The 14908-nt window shown below is 39.1% G+C and overlaps 1 protein-coding gene and 1 long non-coding RNA gene across 2 annotated transcripts in view; both read right to left on the bottom strand.

Annotated features, from left to right (window-relative positions):
* LOC138851627 (uncharacterized) overlaps window positions 1–1361 on the bottom strand; it is a 30922-nt gene extending 29561 nt beyond the window's left edge. Inside the window, exon 1 of the long non-coding RNA XR_011391311.1 lies at window positions 1141–1361. This is a non-coding gene — a long non-coding RNA (uncharacterized lncRNA). The remainder of the gene's footprint in view (window positions 1–1140) is intronic.
* A 314-nt stretch (window positions 1362–1675) lies between these two features.
* The window catches only part of LOC128694503 (ecdysteroid-phosphate phosphatase), a gene marked incomplete at its 5' end in the record, with an annotated part of 35349 nt that continues 22116 nt past the window's right edge, over window positions 1676–14908 (bottom strand). Inside the window, 4 exon segments of the mRNA XM_070080932.1 lie at window positions 1676–1691; window positions 6259–6361; window positions 6716–6931; window positions 12883–13018. Coding sequence (XP_069937033.1) covers window positions 1676–1691; window positions 6259–6361; window positions 6716–6931; window positions 12883–13018 — 471 coding nt within the window.

Below are 14908 nucleotides of genomic sequence, written 5' to 3'. Positions count from 1 at the left end.
AGGAGGAGGAGAAGGAGGAGGAGGAGGAGAAGGAGGAGGAGGAGGAGGAGGATGATTGTTTGTTTTTGTAAACAAGTTTTGTAAACAATATATTGATAATTATGTTTGTGTGCTTATTGTGTTGTATACAACGAATGTATATATATACATTGCACCTTACTTTGGTCTCACAGGCCACATAAGTTATGTGAAAAAATAAAATAGTGAAAAAAACAAAAAACCTTCAATTACAAGTAAACTAAAGTTTACCGGGTGAGCGGCAGTCGCCGCTGTTGCCATACACGGCTCATTTTCTGCAAACTTCACGGCTCTATATCTCGGTAAGTACTGATGACAAAATTTTTTTTTTTATACTAAAACACTCAGAAAAATAATCTTAACATTTTCATAAGAAAAAATAATTTTTTTTTTTTTTAATATTTGGCGACATAGAAAGACAGTTTCAGAGAGGGGCCTGAAACAGTCAAAGGGTTAAGGTTGGAAGGGGATAAAGGAGGTTTAGCATGTAAAGGGCTTGGACTTCCAGCCGGCCTGTGTGAGCATGTTAGGTAGGAGTGAGTGCAGGCAAGTGGTTTTTCATAACTTGATGTGCTGTTGGAATACAAGCAAGATATCAGTCATGAAGGGATACAGCAGAACTATTTAGCAGGACTTGAGTTCTGGAGGTGGGAAGAACACTGCCTGAACTCCAAAGGAGGAATGGGGATACAATAGACCGTCGTTTAACACGGTAGTTATGTTCCTGAAAATGACGTGTTAGTCAAAACCGTGTTAGACAAACTGAAGAACTTATGGGAAAAATAGGGTTACATTCCTGGGAGTCCCCAAAAAACCAAACAATTTTTTTTTAGACCTCAAGATCTTACAAAATAAAAGTGAATATGTAATTGTAGTGCATTGTCATAATATATTACTGCTTAAGACTACAAATGCAATAATTATTATTATTATTATTATAATCAAGGGGGAAGCACTAAACCCGGAGGATTATACAGCACCTGGGGAGGATGATGTGGAAGGCATTCAGGCTTAATTCGGGGAACTGGAGCACAGATCCAATTCCCTAAATCAAGAGCCCCTCACCAACATCAAGGAACCTTCCTTGAGGGGACAAATGCAATAGAAATAATAGTTTCTTACCTTAAATTGTGGGTAATGGTATTTGTGGATGATTGTGAAGAGAGTGGATATGGATGGTGTGGCCCTACTGAGCTGAGGTGGATGGTTGTTGGTTGTCGGCAGAAGTGAATGGTAGAGGTTCTGGTACTGAAGTCAATGGTTGTATCGGAGTGTGCCTAAATTCTGTAATGAATCTCTGGGCTCTGTTACCCTGCAGTACATTATACAGCTGACGGTAAGGCATCATCAGCTGGTCTAGACCCCATTTCAAAGCACTGCTTCAAAATTTGTTATTGTATAATTATACTATTACTATCAATAAATAATATCTATTTATCATATTTATTCCAGAATGTTAGGTATAACATTAATGTAGAAGCATGATAAAGATGCACAAATTAATAAAAACTGACATATAGAGAGGTACTGAAGGGTAGGCGGGGCTATGAGAGGGAGAAGGCGCAAGCAGTCTCTCTCAGTAACTCATGGACCACCATGGGGTGTGGAGGTGTGAGCTCACAACACTATAAAATATTGTATAATAATACTATTACTATCAATAAGTTATGTACCTATAATATTTATTCCAGAATAATATTAGGTATAACATAAGAAGCATGAGAGAGGCACAAATTTATAAAAACTGACATTATACAGAGAGGTATTGAAGAGTGGGCGGCACTATGAGAGAGGGAGAAGGTGCAAGCAGTCTCAGTTATTCATGGACCACCATGGCGTGTGGAGGTGTGATTAACCCTTTGAGGGTTTCGGCCGTACTAGTACGGCTTACGACCCAGGGTTTTTGACGTACTAGTATGCCTAAATTCTAGCGCCCTCAAATCTAGTGGTAGAAAGCTGGTAGGCATACATATGAAAGAATGGGTCTATGTGGTAAGTGTGCACAGTATAAAAAAAATCCTGCAGCACACAGTGCATAATGAGAAAAAAAAAACTTTGACCGTGTTTTTGGAATAAAACAGCGACTTTGCACTGTATTTTCGTATGGTATTTATTGTTGTATTCTAGTTTTCTTGGTCTCATTTTATAGAATGGAAGACATATTACAGAAATTGAGATGATTTTGACTGGTTTTACAATGAAAAGTACCTTGAAATTGAGCTCAAAGTAGCAGAAATGTTCGATTTTTACCAAAGTTCAAAAGTAAACAAATCATGCCATACGTCCAATACACGTCAACTGGTGAGTCTAATATTCTTTCACAAGTGCGCTGATATTATTTATACCATTTTTACACTAATGCAGTAATCTGCATAACAGTAAATCTTCTATTTTTTGTGAGAATAAAAGTTCAAAGTGGAAAGCAAAACAAATGTAAGAGGGGCCTGGGGATGTGACTGATGAACAGAGAAAATGATATTTTAGCACCAGGAATGTCTGTTTTGTTTATTCTGGACCCTGTTTCAAAATTGGCATCTTTTGAAATTTGTGTGAAATTGGCAAAATTGCTAAATTCTGACCACTGTATTGGATAGTTGAAATCGGTAAATTGGTGGATTCTTGCACTCATTCGATAGAAAAAATAGAGTTCTAGACAAATAGTTATGATTTTTGTTGACTTGTACACTGGAATTGGCCGAAAATAGGGCTCAAAGTGGGCAAAATCGCCGATGCGTAAACATCATCGAGACCGCTAACTTCGCGAGAGCATAATTCCGTAAGTTTTCCATCAAATTTCATACTTTTGGTGTCATTATGATCGGGAAAAGATTCTCTATCTTTTCATAAGAAATTTTTTTTTTTTTGAGAACAAGTAAGAGGACCTTGACCCCCAAAGGGTTAAGTGTTTATATTTACTGACCCTGAAAATGACTCTTGGAGAGGGCCTGTTGACCCTCAAAGGGTTAAAAAATAGCTCTTGAGCTTAAATACAAGAATCTTTCCTCCATAAGCCATGTTGCCGTATGAGGCGACTAAAATGCCGGGAGCGATAAGTAACCCCTTTCCTGTACTTTAAAAAAGAGAAGAAGAAAAACTTTATAAAACTGGGATGCTTGAATGTGCGTGGATGTAGTGCAGATGACAAGAAACAGATGATTGCTGATGTTATGAATGAAAAGAAGTTGGATGTCCTGGCCCTAAGCGAAACAAAGCTGAAGGGGGTAGGGGAGTTTCGGTGGGGGGAAATAAATGGGATTAAATCTGGAGTATCTGAGAGAGTTAGAGCAAAGGAAGGGGTAGCAGTAATGTTGAAGGATCAGTTATGGAAGGAGAAAAGAGAATATGAATGTGTAAATTCAAGAATTATGTGGATTAAAGTAAAGGTTGGATGCGAAAAGTGGGTCATAATAAGCGTGTATGCACCTGGAGAAGAGAGGAATGTAGAGGAGAGAGAGAGATTTTGGGAGATGTTAAGTGAATGTATAGGAACCTTTGAACCAAGTGAGAGAGTAATTGTGGTAGGGGACCTGAATGCTAAAGTAGGAGAAACTTTTAGAGAGGGTGTGGTAGGTAAGTTTGGGGTGCCAGGTGTAAATGATAATGGGAGCCCTTTGATTGAACTTTGTATAGAAAGGGGTTTAGTTATAGGTAATACATATTTTAAGAAAAAGAGGATAAATAAGTATACAAGATATGATGTAGGGCGAAATGACAGTAGTTTGTTGGATTATGTATTGGTAGATAAAAGACTGTTGAGTAGACTTCAGGATGTACATGTTTATAGAGGGGCCACAGATATATCAGATCACTTTCTAGTTGTAGCTACACTGAGAGTAAAAGGTAGATGGGATACAAGGAGAATAGAAGCATCAGGGAAGAGAGAGGTGAAGGTTTATAAACTAAAAGAGGAGGCAGTTAGGGTAAGATATAAACAGCTATTGGAGGATAGATGGGCTAATGAGAGCATAGGCAATGGGGTCGAAGAGGTATGGGGTAGGTTTAAAAATGTAGTGTTAGAGTGTTCAGCAGAAGTTTGTGGTTACAGGAAAGTGGGTGCGGGAGGGAAGAGGAGCGATTGGTGGAATGATGATGTAAAGAGAGTAGTAAGGGAGAAAAAGTTAGCATATGAGAAGTTTTTACAAAGTAGAAGTGATGCAAGGAGGGAAGAGTATATGGAGAAAAAGAGAGAGGTTAAGAGAGTGGTGAAGCAATGTAAAAAGAGAGCAAATGAGAGAGTGGGTGAGATGTTATCAACAAATTTTGTTGAAAATAAGAAAAAGTTTTGGAGTGAGATTAACAAGTTAAGGAAGCCTAGAGAACAAATGGATTTGTCAGTTAAAAATAGGAGAGGAGAGTTATTAAATGGAGAGTTAGAGGTATTGGGAAGATGGAGGGAATATTTTGAGGAATTGTTAAATGTTGATGAAGATAGGGAAGCTGTGATTTCGTGTATAGGGCAAGGAGGAATAACATCTTGTAGGAGTGAGGAAGAGCCAGTTGTGAGTGTGGGGAAGTTCGTGAGGCAGTAGGTAAAATGAAAGGGGGTAAGGCAGCCGGGATTGATGGGATAAAGATAGAAATGTTAAAAGCAGGTGGGGATATAGTTTTGGAGTGGTTGGTGCAATTATTTAATAAATGTATGGAAGAGGGTAAGGTACCTAGGGATTGGCAGAGAGCATGCATAGTTCCTTTGTATAAAGGCAAAGGGGACAAAAGAGAGTGCAAAAATTATAGGGGGATAAGTCTGTTGAGTATACCTGGTAAAGTGTATGGTAGAGTTATTATTGAAAGAATTAAGAGTAAGACGGAGAATAGGATAGCAGATGAACAAGGAGGCTTTAGGAAAGGTAGGGGGTGTGTGGACCAGGTGTTTACAGTGAAACATATAAGTGAACAGTATTTAGATAAGGCTAAAGAGGTCTTTGTGGCATTTATGGATTTGGAAAAGGCGTATGACAGGGTGGATAGGGGGGCAATGTGGCAGATGTTGCAGGTGTATGGTGTAGGAGGTAGGTTACTGAAAGCAGTGAAGAGTTTTTACGAGGATAGTGAGGCTCAAGTTAGAGTATGTAGGAAAGAGGGAAATTATTTCCCAGTAAAAGTAGGCCTTAGACAAGGATGTGTGATGTCACCGTGGTTGTTTAATATATTTATAGATGGGGTTGTAAGAGAAGTAAATGCGAGGGTCTTGGCAAGAGGCGTGGAGTTAAAAGATAAAGAATCACACATAAAGTGGGAGTTGTCACAGTTGCTCTTTGCTGATGACACTGTGCTCTTGGGAGATTCTGAAGAGAAGTTGCAGAGATTGGTGGATGAATTTGGTAGGGTATGCAAAAGAAGAAAATTAAAAGTGAATACAGGAAAGAGTAAGGTTATGAGGATAACAAAAAGATTAGGTGATGAAAGATTGGATATCAGATTGGAGGGAGAGAGTATGGAGGAGGTGAATGTATTCAGATATTTGGGAGTGGACGTGTCAGCGGATGGGTCTATGAAAGATGAGGTGAATCATAGAATTGATGAGGGGAAAAGGGTGAGTGGTGCACTTAGGAGTCTGTGGAGACAAAGAACTTTGTCCTTGGAGGCAAAGAGGGGAATGTATGAGAGTATAGTTTTACCAACGCTCTTATATGGGTGTGAAGCATGGGTGATGAATGTTGCAGCGAGGAGAAGGCTGGAGGCAGTGGAGATGTCATGTCTGAGGGCAATGTGTGGTGTGAATATAATGCAGAGAATTCGTAGTTTGGAAGTTAGGAGGAGGTGCGGGATTACCAAAACTGTTGTCCAGAGGGCTGAGGAAGGGTTGTTGAGGTGGTTCGGACATGTAGAGAGAATGGAGCGAAACAGAATGACTTCAAGAGTGTATCAGTCTGTAGTGGAAGGAAGGCGGGGTAGGGGTCGGCCTAGGAAAGGTTGGAGGGAGGGGGTAAAGGAGGTTTTGTGTGCGAGGGGCTTGGACTTCCAGCAGGCATGCGTGAGCGTGTTTGATAGGAGTGAATGGAGACAAATGGTTTTTAATACTTGACGTGCTGTTGGAGTGTGAGCAAAGTAACATTTATGAAGGGGTTCAGGGAAACCGGCAGGCCGGACTTGAGTCCTGGAGATGGGAAGTACAGTGCCTGCACTCTGAAGGAGGGGTGTTAATGTTGCAGTTTAAAAACTGTAGTGTAAAGCACCCTTCTGGCAAGACAGTGATGGAGTGAATGATGGTGAAAGTTTTTCTTTTTCGGGCCACCCTGCCTTGGTGGGAATCGGCATGTAGGTATTTCATCTTTGTACCATGGAAGAAACTCGAAGAGCCCAGGTTCAATGTTGATTGGCATAACTTCATCAATACCCATACCTGTCAAAAAAAAAAATTAAATAATCTTCCATGCAATTTCCTTACTATATTTATTTTTCTTATCATTATATTCAAGGACAGGAGAACATCCATGAGAGTAATACAGTGTCTGGGGAAACTGAAGTATAAGTGGTAATCAGGTTTGATCTGAGAAGGGGAAGGGTGGCTATAATTCCTTGAGTAAAAAGCCTTTCCCCCAACTTCTAGGAACCCTCCCCCCCCCTTGTAAAGATACTTACATATTAATAAAAAAAATCTATTATTGTGCATGCTAAACGTGCATAATTTAAGTAATCTTCAGTTTACTTTCGTCAGTCAAAATTAACTAGCTATTTAATTATTTATTGAACTTACCCTTAAGTATACTGGCACAAGTTTGAACACAGCGTAAAGCTGGGGAGCAGAAAACATGGTGCACCTCTGTATTATTGGCCTTCAGAGCTTGACCTACAAGTGTTGCTTGAAATACACCAATGTTTGTAAGTGGGCCATCTTTATAAAAACTACGAGGCGCTCCTTTCCGTTGAGGAAGTGTTTCAGGCATGTTAAGATCACATTGCTGGTACTTTCCTGCATAAAGATAATGTGGTATTAATCTATAACACTCCCAATAATACTACATGTTATATTAAATGCAGAAACAAATTTTTTTCTAACACTGGTCATCTCCCACCAAGGCAGAGTGACTCAAACAAAGGAAATACATACACCATCATTAATTAAATACCTGTCTTGCCAAAAGTGCACAAAGTTCTTAATTCAAATAACCATCCAAGCTGCAACTTCACCCCACCCTCTCCCTCAGAGTGAAGGCACTGTACTACCCACTTACAGAACTCTCCAGTCCAGCTGACTGGTTTCCTTGAATCCTTTCATATATGTTGCCCTGCTCACATTTCAATAACAAATAAAAACAAAAGAAGGAACACTGCAAAAGGCCTACTGGCTCATGCTAGGCAGATCCACCTCACACCCACACTTGTACCTGTCTAATCTATTTTTAAAGCTACACAAGGTTTTCACTTCAATAACACTACTCATGAGTTTGTTCACTCATCTACAACTCTATTACGAAACCAGTGCTTTCTTATATCCTTCCTAAATCTAAATTTTTCCAACTTGAACCTAATGCTGTGAGTCCTGTTTTCCACTTATACATCTCAATCATATCCTCCTTAATTCTACGGGTTTCTAGTGAGTGCAGATTCAGTGCACTCACTAAAAACCCGGCATCAACTTTGTCATCCTTCTCTGTACGTTTGCCAGTGTATTTATGTCCATTCTGTAATACAATGACCAAAAGTGTGCAGCATAATCTAAATGAGGCCTATGAACAATATACAAGCTCTCCTCATTGAACGACGGGTTTCTGGTCTTAAGAGTAGGTCAGTAAGCAAATTGGTTGTTAAGCGAGGAGCATACTATACTGGAAGTGGGTTTGTGTCAACCATCTTTAGATATTTTTTTAATGTCACTTTTGCACCATTTATAACATTTCTAGTATATTTCTAAATGTTTATACAGTAGTGTACTGTATACTGTAATAAGCAGAATAGAGGAAATCATCTCTAATATACATTACTTAGTGTCCTCATCAGAAATATATGTACTCTTAAGGCCTATTTTGGTGTCATCATCAGACTTGCTTACATCACGACTTATTCCTTCATCTATGTCGTTTATGTATACTGTGAACAACAAAGGGCCAACAGACCCCTGTGGGATGCCATATGTGATGCCTCCCCACTCTGATTTCTCCCCGTTTATGGAAACTCTGTTTCCTATCTGTCAATAATAAAGAAAAAATCCTCCTATTCCATGTGTCTTTACATCCAAGATATCTGGTGTGGAAATCTATCAAAAGGCTTACTGAAGTCTATATACACAATATCATATTCATTAAGTTGATTTACCTCCTCAAGTAACTTAGTGAAAAAAGTTAGTAAATGCATAAGGCAGGAAAACCCCTTTGAAAAACTGTGTTGAGATTTATTGATCAATTTGTCTTTCAAGGTGGCCTCGAATAGCCTCGGCAATTACTGATTCCATCGATTTTTCCCACAATGGCGATTAGGCAAATTGGCCTGTAATTTGAAGCTAAGGACCAGCCTCCTGCTTTGTAGATAGGTCTCACATTTGCCATTGTCCAATTATCCAGCACCATGCCAGCTGTAGTGATATGTTAAAAAAATTGCTAATGTTTTGCTAAGTTCCTCCTTACATTCCTGTATAACCTTCAAGAATAGTTCATCATGACCCAGGGATTTGTTTAGTTTTAGTCTGTCTCTAGTGACTTTGATTGAGAATAACTTATTTTTGTCCTGACCTACACAATTTTTTATTTCTGAAATTTCTCTAGTATCTTCCTGCATAAAAACTGAGAGGAAATACAGTGTAACCCTTGGTTATTGGCCATAATCCACTCCAGAAGAGCGGCCTAAATCCAAAAAGGCCAAAAATCGAAATAATATTTCCCATAAGAATTAATGTAAATCCAATTAATCCATTTCAGACACCCAAAAATATTAACATAAAATACATTTTTTTAAAGATTAACTATAGTTTTACATACAGAAAACAATAAGAAATAAATATAAAGCACAAATTTTAATATTAAGTGAACATTATATACCTTTATAATAATAATAATAATTAACTTAAGATTAACCCTTTTAGGGTTTCCGACGTACTGGTACGTCTTACGTGCCAGAGTTATTGACATACTAGTACGCATAAATTCTAGAGTCCTCAAATTAAGCAGGAAAAGGCTGGTAGTCCTAGATGTGAGAGAATGGGTCTCCATGGTCAATGTGCACAGTACAAAAAAAATCAGGAACCAAGTGGTGCACTGTGGAAAAGCCATTTTATTACACCTTGTTCACCACGTCTACCACTAAGAAACTCCTCACTCCTCGGCTAATTGAGGCTCTTTTGTTCCCAAGTGACAGTTCAAACACAGATGGAAGTGTCGGTGAAGATGAATTTCATGGTTTTGAGGAGTTTGTGACCGAAAGCAATACCCAGGAAACCTGAAAGAAGGAAAAAGGAAGAAAGGAAGGTAGGAAGAAAGGGAGGAAGAAAGGAAGAGATGAGAGGAAGAAAGGAAGGAAGGAAGAGATGAGAGGAAGAAAGGAAGGAGGGAAGAAAGGAAGGAGACCTTCAACAGAGGATAACCCCAAAAATTCAAACAGTGACTTATTTCCATGTGGGTAGGTGGGGTGAAGAGGATGTTGACAGGCAGTGAGGGTGGTGAGTGATGGTGTTATTTGTCATTGTGACATTAATTACACCAGTGACTCGACATATTTACAAGTCCACCCCCACACAACAACTATGAGCTTTACCGAAGCTGTAGCAGTTCTGGGAAGTGTCCAGTAACTTATTATGTATATATATGCGTGAGCATGTTTGATAGGAGTGAATGGAGACAATAGTTTTTAATACTTGACGTGCTGTTGGAGTGTGAGCAAAGTAACATTTATGAAGGGGTTCAGGGAAACCGGCAGGCCGGACTTGAGTCCTGGAGATGGGAAGTACAGTGCCTGCACTCTGAAGGAGGGATGTTAATGTTGCAGTTTAAAAACTGTAGTGTAAAGCACCCTTCTGGCAAGACAGTGATGGAGTGAATGATGGTGAAAGTTTTTCTTTTTTGGGCCACCCTGCCTTGGTGGGAATCGGCCAGTGTGATAATAAATAAATAAAAAAATATGTGATAGAAAAATAGTGAGATAAGATAAGATTTCGTTTGGATTTTTAACCCCGGAGGGTTAGCCACCCAAGATAACCCAAGAAAGTCAGTGCGTCATCAAGGACTGTCTAACTTATTTCCACTGGGGTCCTCAATCTTGTCCCCCAGGATGCGACCCACACCAGTTGACTAACACCCAGGTACCTATTTGCTGCTAGGTGAACAGGACAACAGGTGTAAGGAAACATGTCAAAATGTTTCCACCTGTCAGGAATCAAACTCGGGCCCTCCGTGTGTGAAGCAGAAGCTTTAGCAACCAGGCCACCATAATAAACAACATTTTATAGTGATGGCTTGTGTAAACATGTTTTGTAAACAATATAATGACTGTTTGTATGGTTACTGTGTAGCATACAACTAGTGAATATACATTCAATATACCTGATATTAGTCTCATAGGCCATAAAATTACTTTAATGAATAAAGAATGGAAGAAAGAAGTAAGGAAGGAAGGTAGGTAGGAAGAGATGAGAGGATGGAAGGAAGGAAGGAAAGAAAGAAGGAAGGAAGGAAAGAAGGAAGGAAGGAAAGAAGAAAGGAAGGAAAGAAGGAAGGAAGGAAAGAAGGAAGGAAGGAAAGAAGGAAGTAAAGAAGGAAGGAAAGAAAGAAGGAAGGAAGGAAAGAAGGAAGGAAGGAAAGAAGGAAGGAAGGTTTGTGGGGAGGAAGGGATGTGTTGTGGAAGGCAATGAGTGTTAGCGAGTGGTGGTATGATCCATCATTGTGAAACAAGACACACCAGTAACTCAGCATATTTACAAGTCCACCCCCACACTACTACAAACTTTCAGAACCTCTTGTAGTTATAGGAACCTGTCCAGTGACTCTATATGTGTATTATTATTATTATCACACTGGCCGTCTCCCACCAAGGCAGGGTGGCCCGAAAAAGAAAAACTTTCACCATCATTCACTCCATCACTGTCTTGCCAGAAGGGTGCTTTACACTACAGTTTTTAAACTGCCACATTAACACCCCTCTCCAGGACTCAAGTCCGGCCTGCCGGCTTTCCTGAATCCCTTCATAAATGTTACTTTTCTCACACTCCAACAGCATGTCAAGTATTAAAAACCATTTGTCTCCATTCACTCCTATCAAACATGCTTTCCAGACATAATAAATGAGCTCACGGAGAATGTAAACAAACCGGGTGGAGTGCGCCATATTTGAAAGATCGCTTGTTGTATAGCAAATTCTGCCTTGTGGCGGAACGCCATAAGGCAAAATGCCATAAAGCAGGGCCCTACTGTACTCAAAAATTCTAGCGTCTTCAAATCCAGTGGGAGAAAGCTGATAGGCTCACATGTGAGAGAATGGGTCTGGGTGGTCAGTGTGCACAGTATAAAAAAAAATCCAGCAGCATGCAGTGCATAATGAGAAGAAAAAAAATCCGACCATGTTTTTGGATTAAAATGCAGACTTTGAGGTGTATTTTCGTATAGTATTTATGGCTGTATTCTCATTTTCTTGGTCTCATTTGTTAGAATGGAAGACATACTACAGAAATAGAGATGACTTTGATTGGTTTCATGATGAAAAGGACCTACAAATTGAGCTCAAAGTAGTAGAAATGTTCTATTTTTGCCGATGTTCAAGAGTAAACAAATGACATTATTGTCCAATTAGCCATTCTAATACACAGTCACGAATGGGATGACATTATATGTACAATTACTACAATAATGCAGAAGTCTGCATAACAGTAAATCTATTTTTTGTGTGAAAAAAAATTCAAAATAGAAAGCAAGAGTAATATAAGAGGGGCCTGGAGGCATGACTGATGAATAGAGAAAATGTTATTTTAGTGCCAGGAATGTCTGCATTGTTCACTCTGGGCCCTATTTTGAAACTGGCATCTTTTTTAATTTGCATGAAATTGGCCAAATTGCCAATTTCTGACCACTTTATTGGGTAGTTGATATCAGTAAATGGGTAGTTTCTTGTACTCAATCAATAGAACAAATGGAGTTCTAAAGAAACTGCTATGAGTTTGGTCGACTGGAAAAATGGAACTGGCCGAAAATAGGGTTCAAAATGGGCAAAATCGCCAATGCGTAAACATCGCCGAGATTGCTAACTTTGTGAGAGTGTAATTCCTTAAGTTTTCCATCAAATTTCATACTATTAGTGTCATTAACATTTGGAAAAGATTTTCTATCATACCATAAGAATTTTTTTTTTTTTTTTTTTTTTTTAAATTCTGCAACATAGAGAGACACTTTAGGATTTGGGATCACGACAGTTAAAGGGTTAAGAATTAAATAATGTTAATAGTAGGCTAATAAAGAGCAACCATTCAGGGAAGTATTACTGTCTTGTCAATGAGTTTGTGTTGGAAACTTGTTAAGTGTTTTTTGTACTCCATCAACAATGACAATGTTTTTCTGTGTCATAATAATATAACATGATAGATAAATCTTACAAACTTCTACTTGGATTAAGTATGCACAAACCTTTACTTTCCTATGTACTTCTTAGTACTTCTCAATCATCTAATTTGTCTTTTCCAATCTAAGAGACCTGGTCTGTGGAAGGTAATCCCTAGAACCACTAACATACTCACTTTTACCATCTGTGAACAAGCACATAACTACACAATTTTGCTGACAAGAGCAACATGTGATTATAAAGACAAATAAAGCAGATCAAGCTTGGAGTTTTTCACCGAGTGAAATATCATCTGAAATAAAGGTATGTTCTACATTATCTTTAAACTAGTCCAACAATTTTTTGCACTCTGCATAAAATAGATTATAGACAATAAATAAAACATACTTGTCTCATCAAAGCAGAAGCGTGTCCAGTCACCAAAAGTGAAATCAACTCTTTCTCCATGTCTAGCAACAATAATTTTGCGTGGCCCATCAACAGGAAATTTGTGGAGAGACCCTTCCATTTTTGGCTTCTTAACCTGAAATGATATGTTTTTCCATGAGAGAGAAACTTAAGAGAAAATAAGGCAGTCATAGATGGTACTCACTTCTTAACATAATGGAACTCAGTTGGCATAATGGGTCCCATGCTGCAGAATCTGTATGACTTATTAATCCTTTCACTGTCTTACATTATGGACAAATTCATTGCTCACATAGATACATGTAGATGTTTTGAGCTCGGCTCCCCCAGATACATTGTGAGTGGTAAATTTTGGCCTAGACATAAGAGACTGGGTCTGTGCAGTTAGTGTTAATTATTTTTTTTATTTTTTATTACCACACTGGCCGATTCCCACCAAGGCAGGGTGGCCTGAAAAAGAAAAACTTTCACCATCATTCACTCCATCCCTGTCTTGCCAGAAGGGTGCTTTACACTACAGTTTTTAAACTGCAACATTAACACCCCTCCTTCAGAGTGCATGCACTCTCCTCCTGTCTCCAGGTGTTAATGGTATAAAAAAAAGTCCTACATCTGAATTGGAGAGCCAAGATGGTGGTCATTGGAGGGACAGAGTTGTGATCCACAGTTCCTAAAGTCCTACATGTCTCTGAAGTACATCAGTATCAGTAAGTAGCATGATGATAAAAGCAAACCTCTGACCTTGTATCTGGTTTAAAATAGCAACTACGAGGTGTTTTCTAGGATTTTTTAACCCTTAAACTGTCCAAACGTAGATCTATATTAGTACCGCTAGTACTACAAACGTAAATCAACGTTTTATTTTTCTTGCCTTCACATTTGGCACGATTGGCCTGAGATGCCTGGTCAGTACAGAATGGGTCTTAACACTAGGTGTGTGCAGTATTAAAAAATTTGGGAGCACTTAGTACCTTGTGGGAGCACCAGATCCACTGAGCACCAGCTAGAGCAAATAGCGTAGCAGACACCTGGGATTCACTGACGTCATGTCATGTTAACACTTCACTTTTAAGAGGAAAGTGATGTTGACTCAGAGTTTAGTGGCTTTGAGATGGATGTGGCCACAAGTGGTTGAGGAAATATCAAAAACCTTGATAATAACCCAAGTGCAACATCCTTTCATTTCTGATACCACTGGTAGTGTCATCCTGCCACAATGTCCCATAACCTATGCCCTAAGTAGAGAGAAACGATTCTGGAACATATTACATATGTATTCAGCAGGCTGGCCGACTGGCTGGCCAGCTGGCTGGGTGGCTGGCTGACTGGCTGGCTGACTGGCTGGCTGTCTAGCTGGCTGATTGACTTTAGCTGTCTCTCTGTCTGTATATGTCTGTCTATTTCTGTCTCTATCTGTCTATATCTCTGTCTCTGTCTTTCTCTGTCTGTTTCACAGGTACACATAAGTACAGTTATTATTTTTTTTTTTTCAACAAGTCGGCCGTCTCCCACCGAGGCAGGGTGACCCAAAAAAGAAAGAAAATCCCCAAAAAGAAAAGACTTTCATCATCATTCAACACTTTCACCACACTCACACATTATAACTGTTTTTGCAGAGGTGCTCAGAATACAACAGTTTAGAAGCATACACATATAAAGATGCACAACATATCCCTCCAAACTGACAATATCCCAAACCCCTCCTTTAAAGTGCAGGCATTGTACTTCCCATTTCCAGGACTCAAGTCCGACAATATGAAAATAACCGGTTTCCCTGAATCCCTTCACTAAATATTACCCTGCTCACACTCCAACAAATCGTCAGGTTCCAAGTATCATTCGTCTAAATTTCACTCCTATCTAACACTACTCAACCCCTGCCAATTTGAATTCAGGAAAAATAAAAGCACTAATGATGCAGTCATAAAAATGCTAGATCTGCTTTACACAGCATTGGAAAATAAGGAATATCCACTAGGAATTTTTATTGACCTAAGAAAAGCTT

The sequence above is a fragment of the Cherax quadricarinatus genome, unplaced genomic scaffold (genome assembly GCF_038502225.1).
Source record: "Cherax quadricarinatus isolate ZL_2023a unplaced genomic scaffold, ASM3850222v1 Contig1281, whole genome shotgun sequence".
Classification (NCBI taxonomy): Eukaryota; Metazoa; Arthropoda; class Malacostraca; order Decapoda; family Parastacidae; genus Cherax; species Cherax quadricarinatus.
This window is presented reverse-complemented; position numbering and strand designations above follow the sequence as displayed.